Source organism: Anopheles darlingi, chromosome 2 (assembly GCF_943734745.1).
Source record: "Anopheles darlingi chromosome 2, idAnoDarlMG_H_01, whole genome shotgun sequence".
Classification (NCBI taxonomy): Eukaryota; Metazoa; Arthropoda; class Insecta; order Diptera; family Culicidae; genus Anopheles; species Anopheles darlingi.
In genome coordinates, this window is record NC_064874.1 from 83,196,862 (window position 1) to 83,213,846 (window position 16,985).

Here is a 16,985-nt window from a genome sequence, read left to right on the forward strand (position 1 = left end):
AGTTAGAGTAACTAAAATTTTAACATTTTTGCTTTTAATGCTTTTAGAATAATGCTAGGGAAAGTAATTTTTATCCTGAAATCAACCACGAATCGCTTGTGTGAAATTTCGAAGCGTGGTCATAAACAGCCTAGCCGGTTTGCTTGTTTCGTGCAGTCCAACATAAATTTTCTTGCGCGATTTCGGAATAATTTGCGTGGTTTAAATTGTTAAGGCCCTGCTACACGGAGCGTAAACTCTAGCGAAATTGTAAAAATTAATGCCAAAAAGATTCCGCTCCACGGACCCATAATCATTAAACAGCGTGTAAAAGGGAAGCGTAAACGTTTTGGCATTAATTTGTAAATTTACGCGTAAATTTACGCTCTGTGTTATGCTGGAGTTTACGCTTCGTGTGGCCCAGGCTTGCAATGGATTGGATTGTGTGTGTGTTGTCAAGATCGCACAAATGCTGGCAAATTGTAAAAATTCAAAAGGGGGTTAATAATGGCTGGAAACAGAAACACGTGATAAGATTGATTTGTAATGAGAAAAAACTACTCAGATATCATCAATTGATCGTAGATATGTAAGCTTTCCCTCTATCTCTCCCTGGATTAATTTAATTAAACATACTGACACAAAAACTGACACAGAATACTCCAAGAACACGGCTGTTTGATGATTTTACTTCTCGTTGGATTTACGACGAAGAAAAAAACAACTAACGCCCACACACATAATAGTACAACATAAAATATAACATTTTATTAAAATCAGAATCACAGCTTACCAACTGACTTAACGTATGAGTTGTGTTTAACAGTAAATACCATGCGTTCTAAAACTGTTCCTAGCGTTCAGCAAATCGCTCCATCATCCGATGTGCCGATCCTCGTTAGAATTTAAAACTAAAACCAATGCGGCGATGCCCGCTTGCTCTGCAAGTATGGTGTGTAACCTGTGCCCCAGCCCATCCAGCGGTGCCTCAAACACACACCGCGTCGGGGATCTCAGTACCTTTCACCGATCGTGAATCCCTTGTTGTCGTTGCCGTACACCATCGAGATGCCCGGCGTGTGATGATGAACTCCCTTGCCGGTTTGCAGCTGAAGCGTCGAGTTCGTCGGAATGATCGGTTTACCGCCAAAGTAGCGCAGATAGATCTTGACGCGCAGCTTGTAGATAGCGAACATCAGCACGTGCACGATCATTGCCAGCACGATCGTGCCCACCACCGTGACCATCGCCTTGCCCGGCTCGTTCCAGTTCAGAACGTTGTAGATGTACGGGCGACCGAGTCTGAAAGATAGGTGGGGATAGGGAGATTAGTAATGCGGTTAACGAAATACAAAAGTCTCAAGATTCTGTGTATTCGAAACTTGTATCCTGCCGTGTATGTTGACGTTGACTTGCAGCTTTAGATTACTAACTGTTATCGCTTGCGCTTCCGATCTACACAGAGCAGTCCAGCGCACTGGAGCACTGCGGAGTCCAGGAAGTATTGCAAAAGCTTTTCGACTTAAAACAGGTTTTTGCAGCAACACTTATGCTCGCTAGACTCGTTCCCTCGAATCCTCCATCGGGCGACGGTGAGTGAGATGTTTGAATGCAAATAACAAGGAAGCCACAGGTCTCGGGTATATCGCGCGCCCAACCGATCGAGAGCACTAGCAGAGCTCAATTGCAACCGTGTCTATGGGCGTCGTATCAAAAGTTATGCAATTCTACCGGCTAATACCGAATGGGTTAGAGGGAGCAGCAGCGTGATTGCAGCCGCTGTTTAATGAAACCAAACCGAACTAAACCGGCGTAGGAATAAGTTGCTCCCAATCATTCTTCAACGGAGATTGTTCATTTGGTTTATACTACACAAACCGCTTATTTTCCCTAACTTCCATCAATCATGTTGCAATTAGCTTTCGCTAAATAGACGCACCATCTTTTGAACTAGGGCGCACCTATAAGATGAGGATCAGTGACTGTAAAGTATTTTTGATGGTCAGGTGGTGAATCTGATTTGGCTGGCTGGCTAATATTTCCAATCATTTATATGATCATCTCATTTTTCAAACAATGTGTAACAAAGAAAAATGCTTCTTTCTGACGGATGGACAACTTATTTTTTTAATGAATATTTTAGAAAATTAATACGAATAAGAAATCTTCGTTTAAAAGGACGTTTTCGAAATTAGTTCTGTACATTATTGAATAACAATATATTAAGTGTATAATATAAAACTAATTTGAAAAACTGAATAAAGAAATATAAAACAATCAAGAACTGATGCTTTATTAAAAAATAATTAAGTACTAAACTGCAAAATTAGAAAATATCGTTCCGTTTACCACCGAATCGTTTATGCTCAAGTTAACGAGCGCAATTACAGCGTTTGAGGCTTACTAAAGCTGCTTTCACATCGAGCGCGTTTAAACGCCACTAATAGACGCAGCAGGTTTTTTGACGCAGAAAACACGGTTGTATCACATCAAAATGTGTGGAAGTGTTCACGTAACGCACCGAAAGCTATTTTTTGGAGCTTTTGAAGAGCTTAAAAGTTGGCGTTTTTTTTCGGATCTGTAAAAATCTACAGATTGTGGCAGGTTCTGAGCCGACTGTAGCAGGCTACGCAAGCAAGCCAGCGTTGCCCTTTGGTTTTGCAATTTGCTTTGGCAGGAATGTGTTGAATTCCGGGTATATACTGTTTTGCGTGAAGATTGAACTATTTATCATGATTTGATAAGGTGGCGGTAGTGATATGGTGCTATTTTTCGTGTATTTTAAATCGACCTTCGCGCAACCTAGGTGTGAACAATAAATTAAGCTTTTGCGTCAAAAAACGCCAACTTTGGCGTTTTTAAAAACGCGTTCGATGTGAAAACAGCTTAAAGCAGTAAATCATTTATAGCAAAATGGAAAATCATGAGCAATTCATTGATCAAGTACCGCGATATAACTTTCATCTACATGTTCAGCATGTAAACTGAAGTGAGTAGAAATCATTTGGATTATTTTGCGCTGCGAAAATGAAAAAAAAAACCCTTATGCAAATTTCAAAAACGAAATTCTTGTTCCCAGCATCATTCGTTAGCTATCGAATGATTCGATCTAGTGGGAACCAACATGTTCACGTAGATTTTACCCGACTCGAGCGTACACATACGAGTTCAGAATAAACATTCAACCATTTATACTAAATTGTTGAAGTAATTCTCTTAAAAACAAAAGCAATTTGTAAATTTTCTCCCACATTGCTTTCACCAGGCCGCTTTCACGCAAGTCGCCGGCGCACGTTAGCCACCGCTGCTCTAGACCATTCTCGACGATGTCATGGCAACGGTGTAAACTAGGCAACTTGCGTAACCACGATTGCAAACGGCGCAAGTCGCCAACCATAGCGTGCCCTGGGTCTCCTCCGTAGCCAGCCGGTCTCGAAGGGTTCAACCCGACCGGTCGCCTCGGTGATCGGCAATTGCTGATGATACGCGCCTGGACACGAGCACTACGGGCTAATAGAATTGCGCGCGTACTTTTCGTCTAAAATTATTGTTAATCGACCGAAACATGGCCGCCATTGCAATCGAGCCAGATCGTTAGTCTGAGCAACGGCCAAGCATCATTAATCATAGTAACAGTTGATCGATCGCAACAGAGAAAGAGAGAGGTAGAGAGAGAGCGAAGGTGTGCGTGCACATAACAGATGCGTTGTGGTAGGGGATTGGGGCGGTGGAGGACACAACACAATTGCACGCTTTACAATGCGACCTGCCAGAGAGTACTTACAGGTTTGTGCCGCCCGCCGCGTGGTAGATCACCGAGAATATGCAGTACGTCAGCCCGAACCCGATCGGTTGCACCACGTGCCAGAGGCGCACCGGGTACGCGACGATGATGAGATCGAGAAACATGAACACACAATTGCAGGCATGGATCAGGATGTTGTTGGCATCGACCACCATTGTCTCTGTGGAGTGGAGAATCGAAAGAGAGAGAGAGAGAATCATCAACAACAATCAATCGATCGGTGGCCACAGCATCACGGGAGAACAAACCTACCATTGTGCAGAAGCGACCAGTAGACGATGGTTATGCAAATCGAGAGGATCAGTGTGATGTTGTGTACCATCCAGTAAATCTTGAAGCACGTTGGCATCTCGTACGAGTTGGACACAGTTTCTGGAAGCAAAAGGGAAGGATGAAGGATTGCCAATTGCCATAGATATGAATCGAGTTTCACAGCAATACTGCTCCAGATTGTTATGCAAAAAAACGGGGCCCCATACATCTTGCGCACCCTCTCCCCGGGTGAGAGGGGGGGTCTATTGTGCCACAAGGTTCTATTGTTCCACCGGTGCTCACCATATTATCGATTTCTCAAAAGATGCAAATGGAATCCCGACTGGTCGCCGGGTGTATGCCTTTGTGTTTCTCTAGACAATATGAGGCAAACAGAAACCAAAAGACTCGTCGACTGCGGGCGCAGAACAAATGGCCGAGCCTCGCTTCCAACGCTTCTTACGCAATGTCGCAATGCCGCTTTATGCAATGGCAACTGGTCGTTCCGGATTAACTGCCTCTGCCCTCTGCTGCGGTCAGTATGACAGGGACAGGAGTGGACTGTGCTTTTATTTGCGAAACCACTTCTGAGACCGCTCTTGTCTGCCGGTAAGTGATGTTACTACCGAGCCCAGTCCCGATAGAGATCAGACGATCATCACAAAGGCGTCCACTGTCCGCGGGAATCGCATTTTTGGTCTGCCCGTCGAGCCTCGTCAGCACGACCTTGACCACCTACTGTTTACAGGCTCGCACGCTTCCGACTCGGAAAATGTGCTACTTCTGTGCAGCTCCCTCGTCGTCGTCGCCGATGTGCCGCTTGGCTGTGTTGATACAAGACGCGCGTATGGCACGCGGTATGATGGATCGCCGGTGGCGTAAAGTGCTGCGTAAAGGATCGTCGGACGAAAGAGGAATTCGTTTATCGCTGACGCACATCCCCTGAAGCTTCTGACCACAGGGAATGGGGGTATCAGAAGGGATTGCAGATATCGTTTTAACGATCGGCCATTAAAGCTACAAGTACCACCAGCACCACCACAATGGACTGGATGGATTGTTTGGTTAAATCCGCACTCCTTTTATGGTGCCCCGTGGCAAACAAACCAAAGATCATGTTCCCGCTAATGGGCGAGGCCATCCGGAGGGGCAAACAACGAACAACAAAGTGATGACCGAGCGCCAGGAGGACAGCATGGTCTGATGACGAGCACCATACATTGTCGTCGCAACAGAACCGAACCCAGCTGCTGTAGACCATTTCTGCTCGCAAAACTCAAAAACAATACAAGAGAAAGCCACCGAATTGTACGACACTCCCGGTGACCCTTATGGCGATCATTTTGGCTTCAAATGGAATCATTCTCGGGTATGTGGCAGGTCTTCGTCACATTAACAATGATGGACATTTAAAATGCGAATCTTTAATGGTGCCAGGATGGCGCAGTAAAAACTGTGAAAGTGGGAAAAAAATTCTATCCTATCGACCGGTCGGTATCGTTTGGAGAAAGTTGATGCAAATGGAGGAAGGGTTCGTGTATTCGCGATTCGTATTACGCGAAACCGGGGACCGGAAGTAGCAGTTCTGTTCCGCGCGAGCTTTTCAAAGCTTGTTTTGTTGGAATTGCAATTAACCATCAGGGACACATTGTGCTGGCTGTTCCAAATAGAATGGAACCGGCGAGTGCCACTTGCTCAGCTGGGTGAAAGCATGAGAGAGATATGGAACCGAAGCGCCACTGAACAGAATGTGTTGTTTTCGGTAGATGAGCGCCACACTTACGACCTATACGGCTTAGGAAGGTAGGAATGACGCACGCCAAATAGACCTACTGCCTATAGCATCGTGTCTTGTAGTAGTGTGCTGCTCTTCGCACAGACCAACGAGTACGAACGGTCTCTCTTTCTGTCTTTCGAAACCCTCCAAAACAATGAAACAAAATTATTTGCAAATTCACATACATCACGGGGACACGAAGTGCCGTTCCGTTTCACTTCAACTCCAAGAACAGCGCCACACTCAGCACACACTTCTGTTGATTGTTTTCCCAACATGGAGTCACTGCGGGGACAGTCGTAATGCAGTGGTTGCCTTCTGCACCTCGCGCGCGCTCTATCATCATTATCGCATCCCAATCACAATTCCACGCTACGTGCTAATGGTGGAACGGTGTTTCGCTTACTGTTTCGCCAAATAAAAAGAAGCGAAAAAACCCCCCCGATAAATGTACGCTAGAAAAGGCACAAAGCAATTGCGTCTGGTTTGCGAATTGTAATTTGAATTTGGGTCAACCGAAAACCGGAAAGCGAAATATAGACGTCAGTTCTAGTTTCATGGTTCTACCTCAAGCGTGACGTACGGATACAGATGGCCTCGACGTTCGTTAGCTAGCTCGCTGCTGATCGCAACATCGAGATCAACTATCGTCAATAAAGTTCTAATCGTTATCGAGTCGCCATGCTGGTGGTGGTCGCGATGAAGGTCACCCTTCACTCAAAACGGTGCCATCATCGATTCCGGTACTTTAAACTGCACCCAAAACCTCGCTGACAATGACGCGGCTCTCTAGCGATCGTCGTTTACGTGACATGGCAGCATAACGAGACCGGCCGCATTCGGTGGGTCCGATAGGTTCACGGTCGGCATCGAAGCCGGCATTCCGTTAGAGGGTGTTGTGCCGGTTTGCCGGCTGCTGATCGACGCGCCCCACCCCACAGGAAAACGCTCATTATTACCGGTTGAACTTGAACTTGGCGAGCGCGAGGCCGCTACTCACGATTTCGCGCCAGATCTCCAAAAACCCCAAACAATCCAAGACACCGTGACGGCGACGGCGACGGTATGCGTCGAAGGTTTTTCTGGTCTCCTGGGTGACCTGGGCGTCTTTGATGTGTTCGAGGTGGTGGTGTTGCGCCTGCTTGAATAGACAAACAGCACACCGAAAGTGGTCGATGGTCGATGGTCCGAGTGGGACAATTAGCAGAAGCGCGAGAGGTTTGGGCGCGCGGCTTCCTAAACCTTGGTCGGTTCTCTTTGGTGGTTTCGTTTTATGGATTTTTTTTTGTTTTAGTGTCGGAAATGAGCGCGAGAGCGAGAGGGGATGGTGTTAATATGTATTCCTGGCGAAAGCCCCAACCACCGTATCCGGTAATTTATTCAAATTTCGGGTTTCAAAAGAAAGTTTTTCGTTTCCCACGAATGGCGCGCAAAATCGGGTGCCAAAAAAAGCAAAAACAAAATTCCAACTTTTCGCGATTGACATTCAGCAGATACCATGTGAGTCTTGAGGTGGCAGTGAAACCAGCGACACTAGGCGACCGCGATGCCCCACTTGAACCGAAAGAAAGAAAGGATCCAGCTCCATTGTATGGTTGCTTGTGACGCTTCTCTCATACCGAAACAATCTACACGTGGAAAAATCTCCCACATTATCGGTCGTGGCCCGTTCCGGCGTCCACTCTACTTACCCGAGTACTCCGGATGAAAGTACCAGACCATTACTAGCACCGCACCCATGACGGTCGTGCCCATACATAGCAGGATGCCCCAGTGTGTGAGGTAGATGAAGTATTTGCCAAAGTGAGCCGTCTGGGCGGCCACCACCATCGAGTTGATAACGACGCCAGTGAAGAAGATGGCCAGCGCCAACCGGTACAGTAGGAAGAAGATGGATTTCGTTCGTGATTGCCACTGAAATTGGATCGAACCGGAGGGTTAGGAGAATTCTACACGTCCCGGGCCGAAGTGCCGAACTGCGGGATCTCTGCTCTCTTACCTGGGATTTGACAAACTCCTCGGCGGGCAGATGGGCGAAGCCACAGTTCCGCACCTCCAGCTCCTGTTTGCAGGAAGCGACGAATTTGGACGGCATCTTCACGGCACACGGCTACCCAGGACTCGATACAGGGCTGTTATCACAAAGCACCTACACTGTACTTCGGTATCTCTTACGTAGCAGCTTACGCCCTAAACGCGCACCTAAACGATGGACATCGATGATGAGCGAGAAGGTCCGGTTCGGAGGGTAGACAGCACACTAATCGGACAAGAGCCGCTATCACACGCTGTCTAGGCAGTTATCAGACTAATGGTATCGACAACGGTACCCGAATACGCACCCAACCCAGCGCGGCGTGCCGAGTACCGTATCGATTCTAATAGCCAGATAACAAACTATTATCATTAGTAACGGGGGGGGGGGGGGGGGGGGCTCGTTTGCCATGAACCGTGGGAAGGTGGAGGTAGCAGCCACGTTCCGGGTGTAGATTACGATGTAAAGAGTAGCTATAGCTCGGTGCCCCGTGAGTGGCCGTTCTGATAGACCTCGTACCTCGTGGAAAGGGGTATGCTATTATCGATATAAAAGAGCTACGTATTTGTCAATCAGTTGAGTCGGGCGTGGGGCTCTGGGCGACTGTTTCCGGATTGAAGGATTAATAACGATATTGGTTGCTCGATGCGAAGGTCTATCATTAGACTAGTCGCGAGTTGCTTTTATGTGACGCAGGGCGATGAAGTGCCATCATAGCACTCATTGCTAGGTTACTCAGTGATGAAGTTCGAACTTGAGCTTCCCCAGACAAATCGATGCGCAAACAGGTGAAGTAATTGGTGTGGACCTAACAGAGCACCTGTGACGTCATTCACTGTCGGAAGGCGCTCTGTACGGTAGAATCAACAATCGACGCTGATTTCTTCTTGCTTTTCTTGTTGTGTTTTGCATCGTTTTTTTTTTCGTTTTGCCATAGCTTTTTTCTCCCTTCCTTCTAGCCTACCGTAAACATGCACAAAAGAGGCGCGAAAATCCGGTTCAACGAGATAAATAAAGATGCAATCACAGCGCACCACAACGCAACAGGTATGGTGATCAACTTTACCTGTGGCTGCTGCGATTATCCCGATTTTTGGCGTATGTGTGTGTACTGTACATTGATAGAGAACGAACGGTGAAGAGTAGTCTTTACCGCAGCAATACTCGCTTCACGTGAAAACAATCTTCGTTACCAACTGCTTTTGGAAACCCACCAATCCCCGGAGGAACGTAATCGCTGAGTTGAGTAGAAGAGTAGATGAGCTGAGTAGAGAAGATGACCTTAAGATGTTGCTTATGGGAGTCGCCGGTTGTAGCGCGAAGATACGACGAGCTTTTTGTGTGGAAAAAAAAGATAGCTCTTGAAAGATGATTTCTGTTTGTCATTCAAGGTTATGGACGTGGCATCTTATACTGATGCTTTATTCATTTCTTACCGGCTCATTATTCACCGCCTAGAGCCTCAACGGTCAATGGGGAGCAAGGGCATCAAGCAGCTGCTGAGCTGCTGCTGCCAAGGGCATCTTGAGAGGTGGTGGCAGATTAGTACCTTGCACGTTGCTATGGTACCACCACTTGAACTCAACAGTGGCCCCACAACCACAGGTGTCAGCGCGATCCATTCGACGAATGGTGTACATCATCGCAATGGAATGCAATGTTCTCCCGTTGTGGAGCGGAGGGCGTTCACATTTAAATTTATTCTGATACTGAATTGTGCAATGTTGTGACCTTAAAGAGCTTAAGAGCTGTCCAAAAAAGTTACACACACCTAGCTACAACGTATAGTATGGTTAAATGATTTTCGCGATCGCACTCACGTAATCATGCTCCATGCTAGTGGTGGTGGTGCTGGCGGTGTGGGGCAATCTAACCAGAGCAGCAACTGCAGACAGTCGGAGCATAATTAGCGAATGAAAAAAAAAATCCCCTTTCCGGTGGACAACGGTCCATGTTCGGAGTTCGGATGTTAATAATGGCTTTTAATTGCCTCGCCATATCATACCCCCGTAGCTGCTAGGGGCCCTCATAAAGGGCCAACGCGTAATGGAAGGCGATTGAAGGTGGACGAGCCCCAACAGTTTTGGACAGTTTAACGACTTCGGCGGCGGCGGCGGCGCCACTGCGCGGCTACCAAGTTAGTGGTTGGCCCGTATTTAGCACACAGTCTAGCGTCGCATCGCGTCTCGCTCGCGGGCCGGCCATCATTTGTGGTCAGCATTAAAAAAGCAGGATGAGACCAGCCCAGGCGAAAGGGTGCGCTGTTGTAAAGCAGACGAGCATATGGCTTTAATTGTTGCCGGCCGCCGCGGGTTGAGTAATAATAATTTCCTCGCAAACGAGCAACATCGTGGCATCGTGGCGTCATGGCGTCTCCACTATGGAGGAAAGTCTATGTGTAGTGCTAGTCCCGCAGCATATTAGCATAACACACTGTCCCATACAATACTGTTGTGATCTGCGTAGCATACAGCACATTTCAGCCGACGGCCTTTGCATTATGGTCACGAGCTGCGTTCGCTGAGCGGCGAGTTTCGAGCCTCCGCGCCATTAAGACGATACTAAATTTATGATTCCCCCCGCCCTCCCTGGCACAATGCATGGATGGCAGTAGCCGGCGTACTTTATGGTTTCATTCTCATCCATACAACCCTTCAAGTCAATGTGGCGTACTTTATCGTTGGCGGCGAAAATGGCGAAACAGTTTCTCAGCGAGTAGCGTGTGCAGCTCGCAGCTGATCCTGGATCGTATCGTGTTCGCCCATAAAAGCCTCGAAGCATATTTAAGGCTCACCATGCAGGCCGGCCGGCCGAAGGTTCCCAAGACACGCGGTCACGATAAGCTTAGATAGTGAGATATGTTGGCCGCCCTGGGCCTGGTCGGTAATGAGGAGCATTATGCAAGAAGCGACGCTCGCACACACGACAAACGTTCGTTCCCATGCTCGTAATTTCAATCGCTGTTTACACCTCAACAGCCCACACACACTAGGGGAGGGATTTGCGGGGCTACTGAATGCGAGATCGTTTTTTTATCAGGGAACCCTTTTTGCGAGAAACCCCCGGAAACCGACGGCAGCAGCGCTCGTTACATCGCGTTTTAATATCAATAATTGAACCGGGGCCGCCTCGCATGGATGTAGGTCAGCAGCATAAGCAAAGGAAAATTCCATGTATTAATCATTGCACCCACCACACAACACTCGTGCGAGCGGGCGTGCAGATAACCGGTAAATTCCCAACGAAACGCAATCCCTCCCTTCTCGCCGCATGGATGCGTTGCAACGGCAACCGAAACATCCAGAATCAATTCCGTTCCAATCTCCCATGGCTCTCCCCCTTGGGTTGCATTTGCATTGGCCACCTTCTCGCTCACACACACACACACGCACACGTTCACGTTCATGCAGACCGAGTTGCGTTTCAGTTACCGGTGGGTATGCACCACCAGCACCAGCAGCACGATTGCATAGCCAACAGCGGTTGCAGCAAAAAGCCATACCACCGGTGGGCCGGATGGTAGTTGGAATGTACGCATTTCTGCTGCCCGAAACATACCACCGTAGAACCCTCTCTTCTCCTCTCTTTCCCCGTTTCCTGCACTAAACCTCGGTTGACGGGTTCGGAAATTCAAGTTTGGTTCACTTTTCACGTTACTGACATTTAGCCCTCGCCGGCAGAGATGTTAGGAAACTCGCGGCCCTCTCAGCCATCGACCACATACACAGACACACACACACGAACACGCCGAAGTTATAGAACGGGCCCTGCAGTGGACTGGCGAAACCGAGGAATTAAGGGTGCAACCGCGGGGGCAGATTTCGCAGATGAAATGACCAGCCGCACTGACACAATTCCGGTGATACTATTGCGAAATCCCGTGCAGTCCGGATCCGGTCGGATAAGCAGCGCCGGCTGTTGCGTTGCGTGCGTTGCATAGAATTGCTTCTCTCCCCGCTCGGTCGAGTCGGCATCGTAGCAAGCCGGGACGAGGGGGTTTTTTTCTGTTCGTGTTGTTCTCGCGTATCACGATACGGAAGTAACCGGATGCCGGTATAAATGATACAATTGCATTTGTTCAAAACACGCGTTTCGACATGAGAACCAGAGGGAACGTGATCGTGATCGTGATCGATCAGTGGTTGAGTAATAATCACACTCGAGCTACAAGTAAACGATCTAACCAAAAACAGAAGATACCATGGCAACCATGGCTGTTGATTTCGCAATAAATCACCGACACCGATGGTAGAACAACCTTCAAAGCGAGATCGTTCACCGGGGACATCGCGTACACCCAGGCTGACACTGGCCCCCGATAAGCCGCGCCGACCATTTTGGATGTAATGTTGCAAGAACAAAGCCACCATCGCCCGTCGGTTCGATGGTCTTAGAGGGGACATTTCAAGATCGCGTCTCCAAAACCAGCTCCAAAGACGACGACCATCGACGCGCACCGCTAGACAGCGCCTCGGTGAACGAAGAACTTCAACGCCACCGACGGCGACGAACGCTAAACCGGAATAACATCGCGCCATATTAACGCCGGTCATCTCTCGCGCGCATCAAACGATTTCGACTGCTGCTGCTTATCGCACTGGTATTGGTCGGCGTCGCACGCCAGGGAGGGTGGTCAGTGAGATGGCACAACCTATCGTTGGCCTCGGGTTCGCGTCTGGTAATAAAACCTGTTCGACGACATGGTCGAAGCGCTCGTCGCCGTCGTCGATGCCGTGGTTGGCCTCCGGGATCAAGGCGAAGGTATTTTTGCATTTGCACCGCGGTGACCGTGAGAACAGAGCGCGCAGTGTGAGAGAGAGAGAGAGAGTGAGACCAACCCACAGCTCATCAAAGATGGCAGGTAGCATCCACCCTGCCAGGGAGTGGCAAGTCAGCAAATCGGGACATCGCACAGCCTGCTGCCTGCTGCCCGGCCTTGCTGGCCATCTGGTCTCGTGTAAGGTGAACTGGTTCACTTGTTCATGCCTTGATCTCGTTCACCCTCGCCTGCGCGCCCTTCTGTGGTTTTGATCGGTGGCGGGCCCTTTGTTTGGACGTTGAAGTTGGTCATTAACCTCGAGTTGCCGGGGATGCTCTCCCGTAGATCCCGAAGCGGACAGCCCGCAGTAGGTCAGCTGGACGGTTGATTCGGTTCTGTAATTGACAACGACACCCGCTTGTCTGGGTGTGTGTGTGGCCACGAGTGTTAGAATAATTCATTTCTCGAGGCTGTTCGGTTCGGAACCAGTCGCACCCGCCTTGGGGGTGCGGCTTTATTATGCAACCGACAACAACATCCAACTAACAGCAGCTGGTGGTCTGTGCGGTGCGGTGGTCAGCTTACCCTTCTTTCCAGCAGCCTGCCAGTTAATATCGAATCCGACGCCGAAGAGACAATTGCGTCTACTGGTTGGCTCTGGACACACTATTGGTCACCAACTCGCCTCGGTTTTCGTTCGTCAAACGTTACGTAAAAGTGTCACGTTAATGCACACTTCTCGGCACAGATCTCGGTACAGCCGGGTAATTAGCCTCGTCTAAAGGCAACCGAGCGCACTTGAAGGTCTTCTCTAGAACGTGTTACCCCCTGAATGGGTCACCTGACCTCGGGGCTGGTTAGCCCGGAAATTCTGCTAGCTTTCACTTCACTGCCCACTTTTACGACGTGACCCCCGAGTGAGGTGTCCCACATTTTTGATGGAATTTTGGGCGAATCAATTAAAGCGGGAGTAGAGGCCGGTGGAAGTGAACCGATTGTGTTGTAAACCACGCGCGAGCACGCAATCGTTGTACGTGCTGCTATAGGTCACCTGCTGGCCTTTAGTTGGGATTACTATGAGACTACGAGTATGCTTGAGGTGCGCTCTGCTCTAGAACCCCTGGGCAACTTCTGGCACGTCCCGTACCGCGTGTGCGCTTGAGCAATAATGAACGTCAGGAATGGTCGGCACGCGTGCACGACGACCTTCTCGGCGGGTGATGGCACCCAACGTAAACAATAATCAGGCCGCGAATCATCGCTTTCACGGTGAATACGAGCGAGGAACAGGTCGTTCTGACAGGCACGGCTGGCACCGTAAGTCACCACAGTTCATTATGCTTTCCAGGGGTTTCAGTCACGGCGCAGTCGATAAGCGAACGAATGTCGCTTAACTGTGACCGCTTCGGAGTCCCTGAAGGCGGTCAACGTTTTCGACGGTCCTTCAACTCGTTTTAAGCTTCCATTTTTTCAAGGCAAATCACAACCAGCAGAACATTTTCTGGGACTTGTGCGACAAGATGTTAGGAATTTCGGTGTGTAAACGGAGCGACCACTAGCAGGCGGTGACAGTTGTGTAAACAACAAATGGTTTTTTTGTTTTGGAGCCACCGCCTGCAAGCAGCAGGCGCTGAATCTCGTTTTTTTAACACGTGTCAGGCGGTTAGCTGCTAGACACCACACGATGGCAATGGATCCATTTCAAGAGAGAGAGAAATCACCAAATTGTCACACAAACTGTTTGTTGTAAGGGGCACAGTAATAACTACAACATAATGACCATCATTACCCGGCATTCTAACCGGTCAAGGCCAGATTCTGGTGTCCACCGCGTGCCAACACGGTCTACACACGTTTCGGTACACGTTTAAGTACACCACTCCCTTCTCCTCCTCCTCCTTCACCATTACTTATGTAATTTCAATCGTTAGTAAATTAGTGCCAGCCGATTGAACGATTATTAATAACACCATAACCTAAATATGGTTCAATGCGGGCGGTACACGGTACAACAATAGTAAACCACACGAGGTACAGCCGGTGGCCGCGAGAAGCACGAGGCAGCAGTATTGGTCGTGATGTCGGTACACAAGCAAAAGACAAAACGCAACCCCCGGACGGTCTCGGAGGGGCGCGCGCCAAGCCACCTTTGCGAGAGACACTCTCATGTTCAGGCCAGCAGGTAAACGCATGCTCGACATTGCGTTTAGCAATTTTTGCACCTCGTTTGCGTGGTGCTGCAACATAAGCAGATCGGTCAAAACCATTGTCCAGCCGGGGGACGGTGACGCTTGGCTGGCAATTGTAGTCGGCGGCCGGAGTTTCGTCAGCGAACGTTTCGTTAAATTATTTATTTACCCGAAAAGCGTAATTTCACTAAAATGCTTGAAGATTCCTGGGATAGGTGTTGCTTGTTTGTTCGAGTCGAGTTGATCGAACCGGAACGACACGGATTCGACACGCCGAGGTCGCGGTTACGAGCATTATTAAAACATGTATCGTTCTGAATCGGGCGCACAATTTAATCACTCAACCCAAGATAATCACTAGTCCATCATTCGTACAGCAATTTAGCAAACCGTCATGCGTTCACCGGTGTTCTGTTCCGCTAGCCTGCGCCGATCGACACGGTTCTCACTTCCGGACCAATAAAGAAGAAGAAGAAGAACATTTGATACACAACAAGTCGATCGATCGCGTTAGCATTGAGCACTTGAACACTTTGAAGGTTTGATTTCTTTTTCACCCGAATTTTTACACACTGGCTACTAGATTCGAGGCGGAAATGGTGGTCCTCGCGCCGAAAATGTACACACGCACACACACAACCTCGAGAACGAGCAGCTCACCTTTCGGAAAACCCCCGTCAGAAACCGAAAACCGATTCGTACTTGGGGTGCACCACCGTTTTAGGCGAGCTGAAGATGGTCCGAAGACGAGTAGAATGGTTTGCAAAACACTGCAGCGATCGCAGAGAGACACACGCACGCAACGTGTGCTCGTTCGTTGTAGGCGATGGACTAACAGCGGCGAACGGTTGCCAACGGTGGAGACGTCGCGCGCGCGCGGCCCTCATCCAAACAGAGAGGCGACGGTAGCGGTTCGCCTCCCTCCCGGCATTCTAGAGCCAGCCGTGCGTAGCGAGCGAGAGCATACTCGTGGAGCAGCGCAGGTGAGCACAAGAGTGAGTCTCGTCTTGGTGAGCAAAGCCTGCACCCCGAGATCGCGACCAGTTTTTTTTTTTTTTGGGGGGGATTCCCGTATGTCTGCGCGCGAAAAAGGCTTCTCGATCCAGCGAACCAGCATCCTTCTGTCGATGTTGATGATCTAAGTGCATTATAGAACTCAGCAAGCCAGAGAGAGAGAGAGAGATAGAGAGAGTAGCTCACTGTACGCGTAGCGAGTGGATGATTTGGGTAATTCGCCTGTAGAACCGCTTTTAGGCGAATTTCAGGTTGATAAATGTGGTCGATCGCTACTTTTTGAAAAAAACGATACAAAAAGTGAAGTGTATTAAGCGCCATCCTCGCGGATGGTGACCTTGGAAGAGTAGTTCTGGCCAGCCATTGATTTGGTGATCAGGTTTCTTTACAGGCGGTAAAGACGACCTTGAAAGTCGTTATGCCCCGATTTGTACTTTTTGGAAAGTTCGAATATAAATGTCCAAGCAGGCCACCTCCGAATTAAAAAAAAAACGGTCTGCGATGCGATTACATTTTACAATGGAAGGGTGCCATGAACGAGGGGCTCTTAATAACTAGTGACAATATTATTCGAGTAACCATAAAGGCTAAATAGCTAGTAGATAACGGTACGACACGGAGATAAATCCACCTCTTCATACGTAGAGTATCGGTACAAGACGATGGTTTTGTAGATTAGTCAGATGTTTGATTTACAGTGTGTGTCGCATAAAACAAATGCGAACAACGTTAACAACGTTTTTCAAATTACTGGTACAAATGTACGAATCTGAGGATAGCCCTCTGGAACAATATAGATCTTTATTTAAAGAAACTCCCTCCTGCCACGATGGAGGCGCTCGGTACGAGCTCATTTCTGGATTCGGAGGTTTCTTGAGAAACCATCCGGACAATTGTCCTAATTAAAGTGAATCCTGAGGGTTTTGACCCAATTTGGGACCCGCATGGACTCATAAACCGCGCGAGTAGCGAGCCATGTATGATGATTTTAAAAAATCTGTATTTTTGGCATGTATTCCCCGATTGTTGTGAAAACACATAGAGAATAGTTTTGAAAGGGTCAGCCTTCGGGGGAAAATGTGAAAAAGACCGCTCTTGATTTTCCGGTTCCATTTTTGACCTCCGATCCGCTCACTGTTTCTAGCGAGCGAGACAGAGCTATATTCGAGCAGCTC

The 16,985-nt window shown here is 48.6% G+C and overlaps 1 protein-coding gene across 3 annotated transcripts; it reads right to left on the minus strand.

Moving 5' to 3' along the window:
• Nucleotides 1-728: 728 nt before the first annotated feature.
• Nucleotides 729-15,622, minus strand: LOC125960211 (protein rolling stone-like). Of its 3 annotated transcripts, none has more exons than XM_049693465.1 (6): nt 15,499-15,622; nt 7,813-8,015; nt 7,505-7,727; nt 4,037-4,156; nt 3,764-3,944; nt 729-1,281 (listed from the first exon to the last, which is right to left on the minus strand). In XM_049693465.1, exons 2-6 carry the CDS (start codon nt 7,906-7,908, stop codon nt 993-995), a joined length of 909 nt encoding a protein of 302 aa, XP_049549422.1. In that variant the 5' UTR covers nt 7,909-8,015; nt 15,499-15,622; the 3' UTR covers nt 729-992. The 3 variants fall into 3 exon arrangements, with proteins under 3 accessions (XP_049549422.1, XP_049549421.1, XP_049549423.1); XM_049693464.1 differs by having other exon boundaries at nt 15,457-15,622; XM_049693466.1 differs by lacking the exon at nt 15,499-15,622 and adding an exon at nt 13,193-13,274.
• Between the last annotated feature and the right edge of the window lie 1,363 nt (nt 15,623-16,985).